The following is a 15,262-nucleotide window of genomic DNA, read 5'->3' as shown; positions in this document are numbered from 1 at the left end:
CTGGAAAGATTGGTGGGGTGGGAAGCAGGCAGTGGGATGTGCTGTGTTGGGGCCTGTTTCGGCAGGGAAAGATGAGGCATCTTGCCATTCTTGAGTTAGGGTTAGGTCAGTCAAGCCTCCTCTGTTAGTATATTAAATCAAGCATTTACCATGCTCCCCAATTTTCACAGCATTACTGTAGCTGCAGCCCTCCCTGTAGCTTTGTTGACATTTTTTGGCTTGGCTGCAGTAGGGAATGCATTGTTTTTCAATGGTCCCTGATTTAGGTGAGAAGGGGAAGATTGCAAAGAAAAGTCTGGTCTCTCTCTATTCAGTTTATAAGGACTAGCTGCGCATTGTTGCCTGCACTGTAAGGATTGAATTAGGCAACAGGTGATATCTCTGAAGGATTAGATCCATGCCATCTTCAGTAGCTGCAATCAGATATTTTCTTACTCTCTTTAGATTCACTATGCAAATAAAAAAATTAGCTCCTCTACTTAGTCAGTTTGGTTTATAAATGATCAGTTTCTAAAGTAGGTTGGCAGAAAACATTTATAAAGCAGCCAAAAAGCTGTGTGTGTGTTACTTCAAGCACCAGAAGGAAGGAAGCAAAATATCTGTACAAAATAAAATTAATGCTTTGTTTCTAATCACTAAGTTGCCCTTCCCAAGTCTGCTGTGTTGGGGCCACATTCCCCCCAAACCCCCGACTTCAAAACTATTAGACGTCAGGATGGAGCAACGGCACAAGGCTCTGAATCCTTCCTCATAACTGGTTATCAACACCATTAGAATTTTATTTTTTATATCCCACCTTTATTATGTTTATAAATAACTCAAGGTGGCAAACATACCAAATACTCCTCCCTCCTATTTTCCCACAACAAAACCCTGTTTGGCTGAGAGAGAGTGACTGCCCCAAGGTCACCCAGCTGATTTTCATGCCTAAATTGGGACTAGAACTCGGTCTCCTGGTTTCTAGCCCATTGCCTTAACCACTGGTGTATTGCCAGAAATACCCACCACGTATATAATCCTTCAACAGGGAAAAAAATGTATATATTAATACAACTTCAAGTTACATAAAGCTCATGTAGGGATTCAGCCACCTTTAATTCAAGGTGGTGCCTTAGTTCAGGCACACAAAATTATGCAGTTTGCTCCGTTTTGGCTTCAGTCAAGTGTTGGGTTTTTTGTTTATTCGTTCAGTAGCTTCTTCGTGACTTCACGGACCAGCCCACACCAGAGCTTCCTGTTGGTCGTCAACACCCCCAGCTCCCCCAGGGACGAGTCCGTCACCTCTAGAATATCATCCATCCATCTTGCCCTTGGTCGGCCCCTCTTCCTTTTGCCCTCCACTCTCCCTAGCATCAGCATCTTCTCCAGGGTGTCCTGTCTTCTCATTATGTGGCCAAAGTATTTCAGTTTTGCCTTTAATATCATGCCCTCAAGTGAGCAGTCTGGCTTTATTTCCCGAGTCGAGTGAGGCTTGTTCAAACTAGTTAAAACGACGTTAGCGATTAATGAAAGTCCATCTTGCAAAGGGTACATAAATCTTCCAAAAGGCTGTGGCTCCTCTGCTGAGCTTGCCTGATGAAGATCTGGGGACCAGAACAAAAGGAATATAACTGACCAGCAGGCTAGGGACGGCCACTGTAACGGGGGTGCCAGTGCCCACCTATACTATACATCATTAATTGGAAAAAAAAATCAGTGTCCTGATCTGACCATGGCCTTCGGGGACAAAGATTCTAACAGCCATAAACCCCAGGTGTTTTTCTCTTCCTCTGAGATTAAGATCAGCACCCTTTCGAATAAAAAAGGGGAGACGAACTGGTCCTTCCCTCAGAGTGAAAACCAGACGCCAAACCAACCCAGGATGCTTGCGAAATGAAGGAAGTTTGCAGCGGTAGGACGGGCCCTGCCCGTACCCGCGTGTCGCTCCTGCCGACCCGGAAGCAATCGGCGTGCTCGGCTGCTTTGCTGCAAATTGCTGCCAAAGTCTGGGCGAAAGGAGGGTCCGGTGTCCCCCTGTTCCCCCTCCCCGTGTCAATGTTCTTCTCGCCCGCTTTGCTAGCGAGTTTCTTGCCCGTCCTGTTGTCTCCCTGGGCGGTGACCGGTGAGTCCCCGCCGCGGCTTCTTCTCCTTTTCCGTCTGTGGCCCGGGCTTGGGTTAAAATCTCTCCTTGCCTGCAGCAGGGAGTTAAACTTTGGAAAACCCTTTTCCCCCAAGAGAATGTTTTTGCCAGAAAGAAGTAATTCTCCTTAGAATAGAGTGGAATTTGCTTCAGGCGTAGGCATGCCTACGGCTGTGCTGTTGAATTCCGATTAGAATTTAAATTGTGATCCATCAGAGCGAAGCTGGGGATACATAACACACTATCATTTCCAGATTTTTAGGCTGTTACAGTAAAAATACAGCAAAAAAAGCAATGATCCATACCAATCCTTAAAAATTAATATTATTATCATGGCTTTAAACTTTCACAGAGGACTGTACTGTTATGTGGAAAATAGTTCTTCTGTGTACAAGCAGAGTGTACTGAATTTGTTTCCAGAGGATGCAGTTTTAAGGCAAACACAGGCTGCAGAATCATTCCACTTGGGAGTTTTGTAGTATGAATTCTGTTAAAACTTTAACATTCCTAAGGCTCGGGTGATTTTAGGATGCTGTTGCCCATGTTACAAAATAAATAATTTAATATAGGTTATTAATAATACTAATTTGATTTATATTCTGCCTTTTTATCCATGCAGGACAGTCAATAATAATAGAAACGTCCAGGTGGATAATGATAAAGCAAAAGCAGCTCAATTAAAACATAATTACAATTACAGCCAAGCCTCTTGCCTTGCCACAAATAGGACAAGAAGGTGCCTTAACAATTTACCAATAAAATGGCACTATAATGATATCATGAAAAAATACAGAATATTTAACTTAAAAGAGGAGAAAAAGGCAAATGACAAACCACTTCAGGATCACCATGTAGTCACCAGGCATTTATGTTACCTTTAAGTGTGCATTTAACTGCCCGGAGTCCCTCCTTGTGGGGGAGATGGGCGGTGATAAAAATTTGATAGATAAATAAATAAAACAAAGTTTAAAAAAAAAAATTCCTTGGCTTCTAAACTGATGGAGGTCTGGTTTTGTGATATAACCCAAACAGATGCTGTCATGTTACTATTATAGTAACTCTGCTCTGGGGTTCCGAAGTTGGTTCCAATAGGGCTTTAGCACAACTGTAAAGCCACCCCACCCACACCTGGCACCAACTTTGCCACCAAAATCCTCTGCTATGATTTATCAATGAGCCTTTGAGGTTTGGTGGGAGACCACTAGAAACAACCTCAGAGGATCTATTAGGGTACAGAAAAGGATGCTGACAACTGAAAAATAGCCACAATGTAAGGCTCTCCCTATTAAAAAGTGCCCTTTTTTTCATTTCAAATTCTTTGGGTATTGCTTTTAAAAGAAAATACAGTACTGTAGTTTGAAATAGCTTATTGTCTTTGATTCTAAGAAGAAAATAATATGTAACAGTGGAGAAAGTATACGTGAGATTGTGCTCTCTCATTTGTTAGTTTTCACATTTCACATTTCACAGTTCTAGTTTTCAGCATCTGAGTGGCTCCTGATTTGTTTTTTCACTGGCCCCAGCATTTCTTCCCCTGAGAGTTTGACTGCAGTACTCAGAATGTCACTCAGGATGTCATACGACTATCCTCAAAGGTTGTGCCCCTGCCCTGTAAACTGTGTTCACACACCCACTAAAACCCTAACCTCAGATTAACAAAACATAGTTACTGTGTTTGCGTAACATGCTGTGCCCAACAAATAAACCACAAATTAGCTTTGCATGATGGCTGATTCACACAGCAAGTTAAGGTCACAGAGGCTGTTGCCACAGCATCTGACCATAAACTGCCAATCCCTCTTCAGCCTTCTGTGAATCCAGCCATTGTCTCCTGAATTTACTCCTTTTGTTCTTTGTTACTCCCTGACATTTTTGCTGCTAATTTCAATCCTCCTCTCAGCTGTTGTGAAGGATGGAGACATGGTGCAGCTGCCTGGTGGGAAATTGGAAATTAGAACCACCTTATTGGATGGTGAAAATGAAGACAGATCCTTCAGGACCATCAAACCATTTGTTATGGACAAGTATCCGGTCACCAACAGAGACTTCCGGTAAAGGTCACATCCCACATTGGCTTGTCTGTACATGGTTTTTGCCCTGCAATAGTTTCTCTTTAACTTAATAATACAATGGTTTTACTACCACTTTGGATTGCATTCACAACTGGCAGCTTTCTACCCATTCTGGGTCAGCCCTTCAAAGCAGACCAGATGAGGAAACAGTCTCTACAGGAAGACCAGAACTATACTTTGTTGAGAAACTTCTCCAAGTTTCTACAATAGGGTTCATACTACAGTAAAAGATTGTGGCAGGATATTTTGAGGACTAGAATCCACTTCTTCAAATGTATGAAGTGTTGTCTTAGTTGGCTGGTGTAAATAGAGTTCAGATTTGTGGTTGATGCAGTATTGGGGAAGGTAAGTTGCTGATACAACTATTTTGTGGCAAAGTCCAATTACAGACAAGTTTATATAACAGTAAGAAGGAACAATAATATCCCCAATCCCATCTTCCTCTCTCTATGCAAATTGTAGCTCATATATCCTTCATGCCCCAGGTCTTTTTTCAGAAGATCATTAGGGAAAACAAGACAGAAATAGTGTGCAAAGGCTATCATTAGTTGGCTAGCTGTGACAAGAAACCAGTGCTGAATGAGAAAGGGCATAGTGCAAAGGTGGGTGGTTATGAATCACATGTGGCCCCTCAGCCCTTTTCTTTGGGACCCTCAGAGACCTCCAAATCATGTGCCAGGATGTCTGCAAACCACCAAATTACAGCAGTACACTTTCCCACTGATGTTCTATGGGAAATGGAAGGAACTAGGCATATAAAAGTCTCTGATAACTAAATCCATCTATGAATGTATAAAAGAGGCAAATGAAAAAATAGGGAGCCACCAATTCTGTCCCCATCCCAGATGATATCAGCACATCATTGTCACATCCACTGCACCCTTCTCCTGCCAGAATTATTTTGAAAGCAGAAGCCTGCAGCCACAAAACAGTCCAGGAATCTGCAAAAATGGCTGGGTTGGAAATCAGTTCTATCTTTTTGGCACAGGGAGTTTGTGAAGGACCAGAAATACAAAACAGAAGCAGAGGAATTTGGCTGGAGTTTCGTCTTTGAGAATTTTGTCCCAGAAGAGCTTCAAAAGAAAGTGACACAAAAACTGGAGGTAAAGGGCCGCTTTTCAGCATGTGGGGGAAAGGGATGATTTTGGTCAGCCTGCCCTGCATTCCAAGCTCCAGACAGTCTTACAGGATCACAGATTACTCTGCACCGATTTACATCAGTAAATGGGTCAGTCAAGTATTGGGAAATAGTTTGAGTGTTATGAGGGTGATTTGCCAGGGAGAGAAACTAGCAGTAAATTCTAGGAAATTATAAATCTAACCTGAACTGTCATGAACTGAGTTGATCCATCTCAGCTAAGGTAGCTTCTGCAGCTTGGCAGACATTTTCATCTTCCCAGTCATCCCACCTAAAATTCTGTGTTCTGAAATGTTCAGCATGCAAAGATTTCTTATTGCTTGTAACTTCTGTTGCTTCTAGTTTGACGTGTCAAGTGCTTAGGGCTCTGCAACTTTATTGAGCAACGGTTTCACCTTTCATGATTTCAGCAACCATCATTACAACACTTCCCAGTATATTTGAAATCATAAGGGCTAGCAACATAGTTTTCTTTTAAAATGGAAATTTTCAGGAATCGAGATTTGAGGATACCTTTACACCGTCTGGCTTCATTTTCAGACCGCCTATCCAATGCTGTCCTAAAAATGGAGGACAAATGCATGTTACTTCGGTGAAGGCAGAAGGGTACATAACTGAGATGGGACTTTTTTCATTGCCTTCATTCTACTTTTATTCTTCCCTTTAGTCCGCACCATGGTGGCTTCCGATTGAGAAAGCATTTTGGAGGCAGGTGAGTCTTTGCTAGAGGACAAGAGGAATCTCCATTCTATACTGTGTGTCTTCAGAAATACAGTATGTGGTTTGTGTGCCATGGTGTTGATTAGTGAACTGTGCTTAGAATCCACAGGATAGACTGGGCTGATATCCAAGATGCATAATAACATGAGGCATTAGTTGGGGCCCTCCACATGCCCTGCCAACAGAACATAAGCAAACTGTTTTTGCCAGCACCAGAAAATCCACAGTGCCCTTAGATGGTATCTGCAGGCTGCCCTGATTAAATTTGAAAATTAAGCTCTTTTTAAAGGGCAAAAAAAATTCAGTTCACCAAATCTTGTGAAAATTTTAAGAGATTTTAATAAGATTTCAAGTAAGAATTTATGTAGTATTTGTGTTTCCAGCTGAGTCTGCCCAAGATCTTTGAGGATGAGACTGATGAAATCTCAAGAAAGTTTGGCCATCTAATTAATTAATTAATTAATTATCTACAGTGTCTTTGAACACTTGACACCTGAAAATGTTAGCAGACTCTGTCTTGCAGTAGCTGTTTAGGCATGCGATTTTGGCTTTAGGATCTGGAGGAACCAGAAGCCCCCAAAGAAATAAAATGGATAAACCCAAGAAACTAGTTTGGCCCATGGCGGAGAGACCAGAAAACAGGTTCATTTGTTAATCTAGTTTGGGCAAAACCCAACTGTAAACTCCTTGGCGCATGCATATGTTAGATTGGCAGAGAATATGAGGAAGATCCATGCTGATTTTGCCCTTGTTAATCTCATCATCTGATGCAAGATTATTTATTTATTTATTTACTCGATTTGTATAGCTGCCCATCTCAAACCAGTGACTCTGGGTGGCGAACGGTCATAAAAACAATTAAACAATTTAAACAAAATACAAAAACAAAATCATCTTTGTTGAGAGTTAGGAGAGCCCTTGAACTTTCCCCCAGCTGCCACTTAGCTGGCAGCCATTCCATCAAGTTACCTGAATTCTTTTTCAGCTGATTGTGGCAATAATAACTATCACTGCTGCCTGAGTTTGTTTTTCTTCTTCCCTCCCTGTCCCTTTTCCTTATGTGTCATGTCATTTAGATTATAAGCCTGAGGAACAGAGAGCACCTCACTACAGAGATTTGCAAGGCATTCTGGGAGCCTTTTTAAAGAAAAAAAGGGATAACAGTGCCTTAAATAACTAACATCATTTCCCATGTTCAGCCTTCAGGTCCTGGATCCAGCATCAAAGACAGGCTAGAGTACCCAGTGTTGCACGTGAGCTGGAATGATGCCCAGGCTTTTTGCAAATGGAATGGGAAGAGGCTACCGACGGAAGAAGAGTGGGAGTTTGCTGCTAGGGGAGGCCTGAAGAGTACGTAAGCAAGGAACCAAAGCGGTCTTAGATGTTGCTCAGTCCAGCCATCCCAACAGCATCTAGCCCATCTGCAAAGAAGAGATAATCAAGTTCTTGCCCTTTTTAATCCAGGCAGGGAGTCTAGAGCAGTGTTTCTCAACTTTGGCAACTTTCAGATGTGTGGAGTTCAACTCCCAGATTTTAATTCTGTGATTAAAATTAAAATCACAGAAAACACACAAGTAGTCCTCACTTAGCCACTGTCTTATTCAGCGACTGTTCGAAGTTACAGCGGTGCTGAAAAAATAATTTTGCAAGCAATGTGTGCATTTATGACCTTTGCAGCATCCCTCGGTTATGTGATCGCCGTTACAGTCAGCATGCATTATCCTGTGCCTGACCCGTTCGTCTTTTCCCCCCTCTTGCAGAGTGGAGAGATTGGAGAGGAAGGGATTACAAGAGAGTAAACAGGCACACAGTGGGGAATACACATAGGAAGGAATGTGGTGGCACCAGCAGCCCCAAGCGGGCTACCCAAACAGCCTGGTGTATTCCCCATTGTGTGCCTGTTTAGTCTTTTGTAATCCCTTCCTCTCCAATCTCTCCACTCTGCAAGAGGTAGGGGGAAAAACAGATCAGGCACCGGAGAGATTGCCTATAGAAATTGCTTGTTTTTTTCCTAAAAACCGCTGCATTCCTTTTGATGTGTATTCCTCATTGTGTGCTGCTTACTCTCTTGTAATCCTTTCCTCTCCAATGAATGTAAATACAAACATTAATTCCCTTCTTGTTAATCATCCCAGCACCAGGGTAAGCATTCTAAAGGGTGGGGGAGCGGGGGAAAAGGAAGCACAGTGGCGGTCACATGATTTCTGACTTAGCGACTGCTTCACTTAATGACAGAGCTGCCAGTCCCAATTGTGGTCACTAGGTGAGGACTACCTATATACGGACAATTCTTTTTCCTCTGCAGACAGGTAGATAACAGGATTGGGTAGTTAGGAATGAATTTAGTTTTGGCAGTTGTAACAAAACTGCTCTGATTTACCCATATGCTTTCAGGACCAGTGGTTTGGGATTCAGTCAAGGCTAGCAAGATTGCTTTGATCTCACACAGGGGTTCAGGTTTTAATAATTCACATGATTTTTTAATGTTTGATATTAAAGATAAACCACTCTGGGTCAATGGTCTGTTTTGATAAGAAGGGGGGAAATTGGCATGTTTAGAATTTATAGTATGGATTGACGTTATCGTTTTATTTATTTTTTCTTCCCCTTTTTGGTAGACAGATTGTATCCTTGGGGAAACAAATTCCTAGCCAACCGCACAAACCTCTGGCAGGTAGGAGAACAAAACTGGAATTTTTATTTTTACAAAAGGAAAAAAGCAAAAGCTAAAGCTGATGATGGTGATGGTGATGATGAAAAAGAAAATGAAAAAATGGTTAAAGAGAAAATCAAACCAAGATAAAACCAAGAATGATATTTTTAAAAGGCAGTAGTAACCAGGAGAGAGATTGTGTATATGTGTGAATGAATTCATATATGGTCTTGAGGATAAATACAGGGATTTGAAATATCCATATTTAGTATCCAAAATGATATAATTATATTGCTCCTCTATAACTTTCATATGACTTGGCTCAGATAAAATTGAAACACTGATATTTATCTATTGCTTTAAATTTCCTTAGAATTCCAAATCCATGTATAACTTTGTTGCAGAAAGTGTAATGATATAATCAAATGCAGAAGCAAAATTCAGCAAAAGCATATAATCATAGACTAGTGCAACCCTTCTTAAGGGTAGTGACAATAAGCACTCCCAGTTTTTCTTTCTGCTTCATTTGATCCCAATTCAAGGCCATTCCTGTCTGTAGACCAGTGTTTTTCAAACTTGGTGACTTTAAGATGTGTGAACTTCAACTCCCAGAATTCCCCAGCCAGCATACTGGCTAGGGAATTCTGGGAGTTGAAGTCTACCCATCTTAAAGTCACCAAGTTTGAAAAACACTGGTGTAGACCATCTCCCAAGCTTGGATTCTTTTATTCCCCATGTGCGTGTCCTTATAGCCCAAGACGCTTTATTGCATGGTCAGCCCTTTAAACTTTGCTGCTGGTTATACCATGCAATTTGAGGCACAAATGACCCGGCTGAAATTGTCAAACTTTGGACACATTATGCAAAGACCTAGCTCTCTGGAGAAGTCTGTAATAATGGGAAAAGTAGAAGGAAAGAGAAAAAAATATGACCAGTGACAAAGTGGATGGATTCAGGGGCAATGGGTGCACTGTTGGAAGATCTGAAGGATGAGGTTGGAGACATTATGTCCTGGAGAAGATCCATCTGAAGATGCCCTCTGGAACATCATCCCCCTAGAAATTAGACTTGCCCAGGCCCTGCTGGCCTTTCTCAAGGCACTAAAAACATGGCTTTGCCATCAAGCCTGCAGTCCTGATAGCATGGGTGAGCCCGTTTCATGGTAAGTCTGAGTGTTTATAAGTACTCTTGGCTGCTATTTTCATGTTGTTTTTGTTGCTTTTAATTCTGGTTGCTTTAATTGTTAGCTGTCCAGAGTCATGTATATATTTATTTATTTAAACAAATGAATGTCAGTGTAGCCACTAAAAGTCAATGCCAATTTGATGACACATAATCAGTCAATCAACCATACCATGTTGTTGTTTCATAGGCTGCTCAGGGCTACTCTTGAACTGTGCCCCCCCCCAGAATTTTGGGACCCCATTTTGGATTTGTTGTTCTTTTGCTTACCCCAGTTGTTTGCATATTTACGTCCCTTTCTATGCCCAGGGCAATTTCCCCAAGGTTGACACAGCTGAAGATGGCTTCCGCGGAGTATCACCAGTAGCAGCGTTCCCTCCTCAGAACAACTATGGTAAGATGACATTTTTCATGGCCTCAGCATCCTATCATCTGTGTACCAGTGCAGTGTAGTGATCTGGATAGACTAGGATGGGGAAGATCCACATTCAGGTTCCCACTGGGGTACAGAAGTTCACTCACTCAGTCCAGTCTACCTCATAGCATTGTTGTGGGATAAAATTGGAGGAATGAGTAGTGTCCATGCCACCTTGACAGTTGGAGAAATAGCAGTGTATAAAGCAAAATGATGTGTAATGACTCATCAGGGTTAAGATACACTGTTTTCTTAAAACACTAATTGAGCCTTTGAGCCAAGCAGCAACATTTATCCATTGAGTCATGCTTGGAATAGGCTTACTGAAACCAGTAGGACTTAAATTCATCTGGCCTTGCCAAAGTTTTAGAGGGGGGATCCTGGTACACCACCCAAGGCCAAGTGAAGCTTTGATACATGCAGCAAACTAAGTCACAAAAGTTGACAGTCAACAATGCCTGGGTTTGTAAAACATGCCCAACCAAAGCAAAATCAAAACTGTATTATGGCTTAACGTAATGTTTGAATTCAAGCATTGGAACTGATCAGTCTGCTGGCCCTGATGTGGAACAGGCAGCATTTCAAATAAAGGTTCCTGAAAATCCAAGCTTTTAATCCTCTCTCTAGTAAACTAAATTGCCTTCCATGACACATAGCTACATTTTATCACACTATGTAGATAATATGTGTAGACATCGCTTAACGACTGCCCTGTTTAGTGACCATTCAAAGTTACAACAGTATTGAAAAAGTAATTTTTATGACCAGTCCTCGCGCTTACAATGGTCACAGCATCCCCACAGCCACGTTATTGACATTCAAGCATTTACAACCATTGCAGTGTCCACAGCCACATGATCACCATTTGCCTGCTTCACAGCCGGCTTCTAACAAGCAGAGTCAATGGAGAAGCCAGCAGTAAAATTGCAGGTCGCAATCATGTGATGTCTCGCTTAATAACTGTGGATGATTTGCTTAACGAAACTGACATAAGTCCGGTGTGGTCATGTGGTATCTCAATGACTGCATCGCTTAGCAACGGAGTTGCTCATCCCAGTTGTGGTTGCTAAGTGAGGACTACCTGTACTGCAACCTCCATTCCAGGCCAGCAATTCCGTTTGTAGTCTGAGGGCAGGTTTAGTTCTAGAAAATAAGCCAGCATCAGTTTTTCAGAACACAGTCTAGGGTGCATTTTCCTACCTACTTGCTCCTTTCCTTTCTGACCTTCCAAGGATCATATATTTCTCTGCAGGCAGATTAGAGGCTTCCCCGAGTGAATTACTGTCTTTGCTGTATCCCAGGCTTATACGACTTGCTAGGAAATACTTGGGAATGGACATCCTCAGAGTATCGTCCAAATGGTCCTGCATCCCGCCAGCCAGCTCAAAAGATGTGTGTCCTGCGAGGAGCATCTTGGATTGATACGGTGGATGGCTCTGCCAATCACAAGGCTCAGGTTACAACCAGGTATGCAGGCAGGTGACATCTCTTCAGGGTCCTTTCCCCCCAACCCACAAAAGTGTACTGGACAAGTGCAGTCAGCAGCATCCATCAGTGTGACAAGAGCAACAGCGCACCATTGTGCTGCAAGCCCCGCCCCTTTTGTATGTGTGTCATAACATCACACAGGCATTTAAAAGGGGCGGAGCTTCTGGCATAACAGTATGATGCTGCTTATGTCATTTGTCCAAAGTAGCCAGGCCTGCAGACGCCCATGGGTGCAACAGAGTTGGTGGCGTGGTTAAGTGGTGATCTAGGACTGGGGAGACCGGGATCAATGGAAATTTCCTGGGTGACTTTGAATTGGACCCTCTCTCGGTCTGTCCCACCTGACAGGGTTGTCACTCTGGGGGAGATGGGCGGTGGCTAAATTTGAGAAAGAAAGAAAAAGAAAGAAAGAAAGAAAGAAAGAAAGAGGGAGGAAGGGAGGAAGGGAGGAAGGGAGGAAGGAAGGAAGGAAGGAGATCCCCGTATCAGCTGCCTTGAGTTCCTGGAAAGGTGAAAGGATATAAACAAACAAATATATTAATTGAAGCTTAAACTAAACTTTGTGTTGGTCCACAATTTTTCAAGTATCAGTGACCTTTGTAACTGTTGCCCCGAAATTCAGCTTCTGAAAGAGACTTTGTAATAACCCTTTCTTCTTAAGCCATGAGCCTTGCACATCTACCCATTATTTTCAAGTAAAGTATCACATTTTATAGCCATAATAATAAATAACGTGCTAAAATTATCAGTTATAAATGGTATTTTGTGGTATGTATATCCTCACTTCAAATCTAGCATAGTCTACACTTGGGAATATTTAAAATATTGTATTGGGGAAAAATGCATTTTGGACCAGAAGGTGTCTTTTTCGTCTGATGCAGTTGTGGTTATTAATTCTCTTGAAAATATGAATAATTAAACTTCAAGTTCCTAACCCTTATGGGCAAAGAGATTCTCAGTCAGGTATTATACCAGGTAAATTGTAGTTATTCAAATGTGTTTTATTTAGTTAAATATTCAGGTACATATAAAAAAACAGATGCTGATAAAAGTAGCATTCTCCTGGTTTTCAGGTAATGTAAATGGCCCGACTGGAACCAATACAAAAGAGTCATTTTGTGCTATGTGAAAAAGCAAGAATGCATCTTCTTTCATAGTTCATGATTTAGGTTAGATATTCATTTAAGAATGCATTGATTATTTACCATTGCCTAATTAATTGGAGATTCCTTTTTAAACTCACCAAGATTTAATTTATTCAGTGAACTAACATCCGACCTTCCCCAATCTGGTATCCTTCAGGTGTATTTGGAATGCAACCCCTAGAACTTCCCAGGCAGGATCCTGGGTTCTAGTCCTAACATGCTGGGAAGACAAAAGGTTCAGGAAGGCTGAACTAGCTCTGGATTTGGGCTGGATGACCCAGAAGACCTTTTGCTAAGACAAACTTCGTTCCTTTTAACCCACAGGATGGGGAACACCCCTGATTCTTCTTCAGACAACTTGAGTTTCCGATGTGCCACCAGCCTCATCAAGCAGCCAACCTTGGAAGCTGTCAGCAAAAAGACCGAACTCTGAAGACATCACTAAACTCTTTTAAAAAGACCCAGATCTTTTCTCCTATGGAGATGGGTCAGCCTGCATTTTTGCTGGCAAGACTTTAGGTTTTTTTAAATATGAGATTGATGAAGGGCAGTATTAATGTTTGAGCTAAAAATGAATAATACCTTTCCACTGGCTGTAATTGTAATTCAGATACACAGATATTGTTTGTTATTTGCAGACCACTGGTCCCATTCTGGAATGATCCTATGCATGCAACCATTGTGCTACCTAAGCCAGGATTGGCTGGGCTCATTCATCATTCTAAGCTATATGTTTGCCATATGTTTGGCATAGCATTTTGTGTAAATCCATCTACTAAGATTTGCAAGCTGTGGCTTGTGGCCAGCATGCTGTGTTGATTGATTAATATAAGAAACCCCCATTAACAAAATAATGGTTTGGCAGGATGCATAACCTTTTTGGCTCACACTGTGCCTAGGAGCCACAAGGGGCATGGCTGAGGGTACTGTGATGTCACTGGCACTGCCCACACCCTTTTTTGAAAATGTTGCCTAAACCACAGTTGGCTTTCTTCACACAACATTGTAAGCCAAAATCAAACAAATCATGTTATGGTTTAGCACTATGTCAGAATCCAGCCTCTAATTCTCTGGGATTTGGGGCAGAGCTCCATGTGATTTGTAAATCCATAAAGTGGGTAAATTCATTCACCAGTTTAATGTTATGTGAACACAGTTACAGAGTGCTTCTCTAGATGGATGCTCTGGCTATGCACTATTGGTAATAGCCTAATTTGCACAAAATAGTCACAATAGCTGGGACACACAACACACTAAATCAAAATCAAACCACATTATGGTTTAGCATGATAAGTAAATCTTTTCTATGGATGCATTTGGTACATCAGATTATTTGCGGGCAAGAGGTCTCATAAAGTTTGTCTTCCTGCCACCTCCACGTTTTCTTTTCAAATAGGATGGGAACAAAAGGATCCCCAGTTGTTCCAGGGCTGAAAAAAAATCGCATCTGCTTAACAGTGGAGAGAACTGAAGCTAGTTGGAGCCTGCAGTAGTTCTGAGACAGGATCATGGCCGATTTGGGATAATGTTGTGTCAAGTTTGGATGAAGTCTGAGAATCCACATGTCACAATCCAATCATGTTGAATAAATAAAACACATTTATTGATAATTTTTTTTAGAAAATTGACATTTTTTAGGTGCAGCTGTAATAATGAATATTCCATAACACAGCTATGTGGCCAGTGCTAGACATTTCTCTGTCATCTTCAATTAAAGATAATGGCAGTGCTTTAATTAGATGTTTTCTTAGCCTACTTCTGCTGGTTTGAAGGTGCTTCATTCCTATTACGGCATCCTGGATCTTAAGCAGCAGTGGCATTCCAGAGCCCACGGCTGAACCAAACCAAGATAGCTTCTTCTGGCTCAACACACATCAGTGAAGCATAACAGCAACCCCCCACTCTCCTCCAGTGGATCCACAATAGCTGACATTCAGACATAGGCTGTTTTTAAACGTGGAAGTTCCACTTCAGCCATCACTGCCAAATATACCCTCCCCTTTCAATGGAAGTCTTAGGTACTAAGATGTTGCTAATCCAGCATCCCGAATCTAAACAGTGACAAGGAAGCCCAGAAGCAGGGCTCCACTCCAGGAACCCCTCCTTCTCCAATGTTTCAGAAAATAAATACAATAGACTGCACTGAACATGGAAGATCCATTTACTGTAGTTATGGTATAAAATTTGTCCACTCCTTTTTAATGCCATCTAAGGAAGGGATGGTGAGACTAATCTGTCATATTTCATTCAAAACAATCCTGAGACCTTGTGAGCCCCTGGACTTTTTCCTAAGAGAGGCTTTCAGCCTCTAAGCCGCCATGCAGTCCTGG

At 41.8% G+C, this 15,262-nt stretch overlaps 1 protein-coding gene across 1 annotated transcript; it reads left to right on the top strand.

Annotated features, from left to right (window-relative positions):
- Positions 1-1,958: 1,958 nt before the first annotated feature.
- SUMF2 (sulfatase modifying factor 2) lies at positions 1,959-14,542 on the top strand. The gene is made up of 9 exons (XM_063298627.1): positions 1,959-2,101; positions 4,020-4,170; positions 5,180-5,294; positions 5,997-6,041; positions 7,249-7,399; positions 8,668-8,723; positions 10,194-10,278; positions 11,601-11,766; positions 13,257-14,542. The coding sequence occupies exons 1-9, from the start codon at positions 2,035-2,037 to the stop codon at positions 13,363-13,365; spliced, it is 945 nt and encodes a 314-aa protein (XP_063154697.1). The 5' UTR covers positions 1,959-2,034; the 3' UTR covers positions 13,366-14,542.
- The last annotated feature ends 720 nt before the right edge of the window (positions 14,543-15,262 follow it).

The sequence above is a fragment of the Candoia aspera genome, chromosome 1 (assembly GCF_035149785.1).
Source record: "Candoia aspera isolate rCanAsp1 chromosome 1, rCanAsp1.hap2, whole genome shotgun sequence".
NCBI lineage: Eukaryota > Metazoa > Chordata > Lepidosauria > Squamata > Boidae > Candoia > Candoia aspera.
This window is presented reverse-complemented; position numbering and strand designations above follow the sequence as displayed.

Coding starts and splice junctions, on each gene's coding strand:
- SUMF2 (XM_063298627.1), top strand. CDS start 2,035: ATGTTCTTCTCGCCCGCTTTGCTAGCGAGTTTCTTGCCCGTCCTGTTG. Junction 8,724..10,193: donor ACCGCACAAACCTCTGGCAG/GTAGGAGAACAA, acceptor TTCTATGCCCAG/GGCAATTTCCCCAAGGTTGA. Junction 11,767..13,256: donor AAGGCTCAGGTTACAACCAG/GTATGCAGGCAG, acceptor TTTAACCCACAG/GATGGGGAACACCCCTGATT.